The sequence below is a fragment of the Pygoscelis adeliae genome, unplaced genomic scaffold (genome assembly GCF_000699105.1).
Source record: "Pygoscelis adeliae isolate BGI_AS28 unplaced genomic scaffold, ASM69910v1 Scaffold114, whole genome shotgun sequence".
Taxonomy (NCBI): domain Eukaryota; kingdom Metazoa; phylum Chordata; class Aves; order Sphenisciformes; family Spheniscidae; genus Pygoscelis; species Pygoscelis adeliae.
Window position 1 is genome coordinate 615,495 of NW_008824587.1, and position 5,624 is coordinate 621,118.

Here is a 5,624-nt window from a genome sequence, read left to right on the forward strand (position 1 = left end):
CGGTGCCATCAGTGCTGCTGCCCGGGGGTGAAACCCGCAGCCTTGCCGCTGTATTTTTTTTATTTTAACAATTGTTATTTTATTGGCCATGTATATGCAAAGAGCGTGGCCCAGCTGCGCTTTCCTGATGGAGCCTTTGGCCGAGCCTGAGGCACCATCACGGTGGTGGTAAGAGCAGCGAGTGGGTCTGGCCTTTCCCCCAGGCTGGCGGCTGTGTCTCGGAGGCAGAAGGATCCCCCCGGCATGGCTGGGCACCCCCTGGGGAAGCCCCTTCGGGGGGCACCCCATAACCTGCTCACACAGACGGACGTCGTGCCGGTGCCTGGCGCACCCTGACTTATCCCCACGTCCAAGCCTTACAGAGCAGACTCGAGGGGGTCCTGCTGCTAAAGCAAAAAGCACCTCCCTCACCCGTGCTTTCACAGCCCGTCCCTGTGCCCATAGGAAACGATGGGCGACTCTTGCCAGAGCCAGTGTACGGGGTTTTCCTCCTCATCATAAATCCATTCACTAAAGGAATGTGGTTTGTTTTATATGAGGGGAAAACGCCCTGTAAACAGCCCACGTGTTGGGGCTTTCATGGCTGCGGGGCAGACGTATGTGGTTGTTCTCGTCCCACGACCCGGACGGCGTGTGATGATGCACCAGCTTCGTTTCCCTGTTCTTCTGACAATCACGGTCTTGGAAGAGATCAGCCAAAAGATACGCCCTTGCCTTAAAACCACCGCGGGCATTTCACAGACTGGAGCCCGAGGCCTTTATTCCAGCAGGAAACCTCGTCCTGAACGTGCCAAATGAGCAGACAAACCAAAAAAGGCTGAAGAGGACAGTGGGGGCATGGGGAAGGGGTTGCACCAGGGTCCCCGCGGCCATCCCTGTAGCCTCGTGGCTGTGCCTTGCTGGAGAGCGGCCACACTTTCTGTTACTGGCATAGTGTCGATGTTTGTGAGCGCCTGGGGTCGGTTTGTCTGCAGAAGAGAAGGAGCAGCCCCCTTCTTTAACTAAAGCAATACTGCCGGGTTGTTCAGGAGCAAAGCAGTTGTCTTTTTAAAAAAAAAATTCTAATATCATCAGACATATTTGTTAGATTTTTTTTCTAAGAGAGAGATATATATATTTAATGTTGTCCTTGTCCCTGCCCCATCACTGCCGTGGCTGTCCTGTGGGGACAGAGGGTGGGCGATGCTGGGGGGGCTGCGTGGTCCTGCTCTATCAGCACACCCCGTCCCTATAGCCCCATCGTTGTTCATAGGCGTGCTTGTGGGATCTGCTGACCGGAGGGTGAATTGAAAAGGCTGTTTTATTGAAAAAGTACTTAAGAAAATTCGTCGGTGTAATCGGCACGAGGCAGCAGGTGACATTTGCAAACCAGAGGCCAAAGCGTGGTCCTTGAAAATAAACCTTTGCTTCAGCTACTGCTGAAATAACGTAGTGGGACACCCATGAAGGGGGGGGGGGTTTGCCAGTTTGTCTTAATCCATCTAGCAGGCACCAGGCCTTTGTGCAGCTGCGAGATGACGATGCCTGGCGCGGGGCTGCGGTGCAGAGCAGCAGCTTCTCTGCAGCCCCAGGAGGTGCCCGTGCGGCTTGGGCGAGGCGCGAGCTGCTTCGGTGCCTGTGCTAGGAGCCTGAATATTCGGCACGGCAGGTAAAAGCATTTTAACTCCTTTCTGACGAGTTGCCTGGTGTCGTGCACCCAGCGTTGTGCTCGGTGGAGAAGCTGTTAGCTGCTTGTGCGGGGCAAGGTCTGGGAGAGGAGGCTCCGTCCAGCTCCAACCATGAGATGGTTTGAGCCGAGAAGGGTCACACGTGCCTTGGGGAGAGGTGCTTGGCACCCTCAGGGTCTGCATCTCAGCTCATCCGGAGGGGAGCATCTCCAGAGGGGCCCCGTCATTTTGGGAGACGTGCTGCTGGGACCCCCCATCCCTGGCAGGGAGGGGTGCAGCTCCTGCAGCCAGCTGGGTCACTCCCCCTCCTGCCTTGGCTTGTCACCAAAGGATCGCTTAAAGTATTTCCCTTTCACGAGGGCCTATGAAGTCCTCGTTATTGTCCGAGTTGCTGCCTGGGGGGGCTGGTGGGGGCTGCCAGGAGCCGTGCCGAGGCCGAGCAGGGTTATTCCTGCAGGATGCGCCAATGGACATTGCACTCACGGGAGCACCCACAACATGTGGCCCTGGTTCTTCTCTCCCTCTCTTCTCCTCCTCTCCTCCTGGCCTGTTGCAGAGAATTGAATGTGGAGCCTTTAAAAATATTTTTGTTGCGGAGTATATTTTGCATTAGCTGTAATAGATATTATAATGACTCTGTGCACCTTCTAAAGATTTATGAGTTCAGGTTGCTGCTTGTAATAACCAACTCTTGTTATACCCAAGTTGTAATTAATATGTCTGATGTACGATTAAAAAGTCTTTTTTTTTTTTTTTTTTTTTAACATCACCGGTTCTTTGTAGTATCAGGATTATTGAGTCTGGGCACTGGGGGTCAGCGTGTGGTCCTGGGCAGGCACCTGGTGCCCGCCACGATGCAGCTGGTGCTGCTGGGTCGTGCTCCATGCCAGGGTGAGGTGTGCCCTCGGCCGGAGAGATGCTGCCGCGAAGCACGGGAACGGCAGAAGGATGTGAAGGGGCGACTGGGCGGGGGTCAGGGACGCCCCTTGCAGTGATGGGTCTTGTAGAGAGGGGCTGCCTTCACTCGCAGTCCTACTGACCGGTCCCAAATGGCCCCCACCCAATTAGTCTTAGCCTAAAACGTGCACGTTGCACAACGTAGCCCTGACAGGGCTAAACAAAGCTTAGCTTTGGCTGCAGTGCAGGCCTGGCCTGGGGGTGCTGGTGCCTGCTTCATGTGCTTTGTTCCTTTTTGCCAGACAAGGTGCCCAGCTGGGATCCTGCTTCTTCGTATTTACCACTGAAAAGTTTCCTGCTCTCAGAGCCCAGACCATTTTCCCTCTTCTCTTCTCTTTCCTGCACGTGTGAGCCTTCCCCACGCTACCTCTGATGGGGCCACGCAAGCCTGCGGGCACAGCTCTCAATACCTGCAAAGCACCTTGCGCTGCTTCTCCACGAGCCCGAGACGAGCAGGTCAGAGCCAGCGGAGCATCGCTCGGCATCGGGCTGGAGAGAGTCGCTGCAAACACACAACGGGCCCTTCCTCCTGCCCAGCTCACTGCAGACGCTGCGCCCGCAAACTGCCACAACACGTGAGCCTGCCCAGGTAAGAAACGCTCCTGTTTATTCCCTTCCCAGTCACATAAATAACTTGGTATCGTTCCGTAAGTTACATCCCATTAAACTATTAACATGAGCATCTTTTTACAAGGTTAAACTTGACCCAGGTAGAAAGCCACCGTTCAGGTGTGGGTAGGGGATGCAGGGCTGGGGCTGTGCTGCCCCGAAGCCAGGCGATGTCCTGGTCCTGCTGGCACGTGGTTTCCCTGGACTGGCAGTGGATATTGCCCAGCTCAGACCAGCTCTCCCCAGCTTGGCAGGATCAGTGCATGCGCTGCTTGCGGCTCCTGCGAAATGCTTGTGGCGTCTGCTCAAGTTTGCCGTTTCCTTGGATTTTGTATGACTCGAACCAGCATGTTGCATGACAGCAGGAGAGGGCGTGAGCCAGCGCATCGCAGGGTGCCCGGCCACATCCTGCTGCCTCCGGGCTAGGGAAGCAGGAGGCAGAGCCAGGCAGGATGCTGCAACAGCCGCTGCGGGGGAGCAGGGGGGCCAGGCAGGGTTTCAGGCGCTGGCTGTGGGGACACACGGTGCTGGAGGGGCTGCAGGGCACTGCCAGGCCACGGCTACAAGCTGGCACTTGCTGCTGGGGGCCTGAGGCAGCCCCCAAATGCTGCAGTGTCCTGACATGAGCGTCTCTGTGTATCCTCATCTGCAATGCTGCAACAGCCCTTGGTGCACATAGCCCTTCTCCACTTTGGCCTCCGCCGTCTCCGGGCTGCTCCGTGCTCCCTGGAGCACAGGGTCAGGCTGAGGAGGGGATGTTTGGAGTGTAAACGAAATTTCCCAATCCCAAACTTCTGTGTTATAGCAAACACGTGAAGATATAAGCTGCCTCCCTGCGTGTGCGTAACTCCTGCCTGCACAGGGAGACCAGTGCAGCTCAGCACGTTTCACCTGGTCTCCCCAAAAGCGAGGTGCTTTCTGCGCTATTCGGTTAGTCCCGTGGGACACTTTCCTCTATCCATTTGAGGTAGAGAGGGTTTCCTTGGTCAATAGGCAGGCTGATGATTTCAGGAATTTCAAAGGGATGGATGGATCTAAAGTGGAAACAGACGCAGAGGAACAGTGTCACTGACAGCCCCGCAGCAGAACAGCCCCGCTCCCGCTCGCAGGCGCAGGAAGCAGAGTTCTCCGCTCCCAGCGGTGTGCACCAGCCCTGCCACACACTCTCCACTGACTTCAAAGCACTCGCATCTTCTTTTTGCCATGTGAGAATTTTGCTTTGAGTTTGGGGTTTACCACAGCCAGCAGCTGACTGCCAGGGGCCCTGGCCCAAAGCTGGCTGCACTCACCACTCAGTGCTTGGGAAATGCAGGAAGCCCTGCCAGGAGGCAGCCAGGGAATAACCTGTGTTAGGAGAAGGAGAATCCCGCCTTGTACCCAGTACGGAGGGGCTGGTTGAAGCCCAACGGTTTATATTCCCACCAACCTTTTATTTTGCTGATGCCATCTCTGTTTTTTTCTGGCTCAGAAGGTACATCAGGAGCACTTAAACCCACCCTGGGTGGGAAAGGGCTCAAGGAACCTGACTCCCAAAGCCTGAGCATGATATGGCAGCATACCTTGGATAGGAAACCCAGTGCTCCCACGGAGCCAAAGCCTCACCTGACGTAGTTGGACAATTCGCCTATTTTGGATGTCCTTGTTTTCACTAACTGGAGGGTAAAAGAACAAAACAAAACAAAAACCAGAGGAGAAGTAAAGGAGACGGAGCAGTCCTGCACGCACAGTTCCACTGCACCCATCCAGCACGGCTGGTGCCCAGCGGTGCGACAGGAGCCCTTCCTCGGCTCTTTCCCCGGGGAATGTCCCCTATGGTGGCAGGATGAGGGGCCGAGCAGGGCTACCACCCCCAGCCACCACTGCCATGCCCGCAGGCGGGTGCTCGGGGTCCCTGGGTACTGTCCCAAATCTCGAGCAGGTTGGTGCCACCCTCCCCAAACCACCCTGCAGCCCCTTTTGGCTGGGGCTGTCTGGGGCAGGGATTTTCGTGATGTGGGGAATTGTCACTTACCAGCAGTATTTCAGTGGTTTCTTCCAGTTCGCCTTTCCAGAAATACCTAGGTTTAAAAGAAGCATTAGCAAATACAGCTCTGGGTGCAGCCATGCAGATTCCCCTGAGGGGTTTAGTTTCCCTGCTTGGTGCTTTCCGCATGTGGCCGTTCCTTTACAAAGTGGTGCTCAAGAAGCATCACTGGCCCCAAGAGTCTGCTGTGCACGTGATTGAGCACCCTGGATTTACAGACCAGAGCCTCCTTGGCTGTGCCAGCCTCGAGAGAGCTGCCCAGGGGGGATGGCAGGGCAAAGGAGCTAGGACTGGGGTGGCTGTGGGGGGCTGTGTGGTGGTGGCCCTGCTCCAAGCAGTGGCCAGGGGACGGTGCCTGCAGGGACGGC

The 5,624-nt window shown here is 56.0% G+C and overlaps 2 protein-coding genes across 2 annotated transcripts in view; one reads left to right on the forward strand and one right to left on the reverse strand.

The window, feature by feature from the left end:
* The window catches only part of PHF19 (PHD finger protein 19), a 7,960-nt gene extending 5,298 nt beyond the window's left edge, over window positions 1-2,662 (forward strand). Inside the window, exon 10 of the mRNA XM_009322132.1 lies at window positions 2,451-2,662. Within this exon, the coding sequence (XP_009320407.1) occupies window positions 2,451-2,662 (212 nt within the window). The remainder of the gene's footprint in view (window positions 1-2,450) is intronic.
* The window catches only part of CUTA (cutA divalent cation tolerance homolog (E. coli)), a 7,948-nt gene continuing 4,825 nt past the window's right edge, over window positions 2,502-5,624 (reverse strand). The window contains exons 3-5 of the mRNA XM_009322030.1: window positions 5,245-5,290; window positions 4,836-4,885; window positions 2,502-4,267 (exon numbers count right to left, since the gene is read on the reverse strand). Of these exons, the coding sequence (XP_009320305.1) occupies window positions 4,165-4,267; window positions 4,836-4,885; window positions 5,245-5,290 (199 nt within the window). The 3' untranslated portion in view covers window positions 2,502-4,164. The remainder of the gene's footprint in view (window positions 4,268-4,835; window positions 4,886-5,244; window positions 5,291-5,624) is intronic.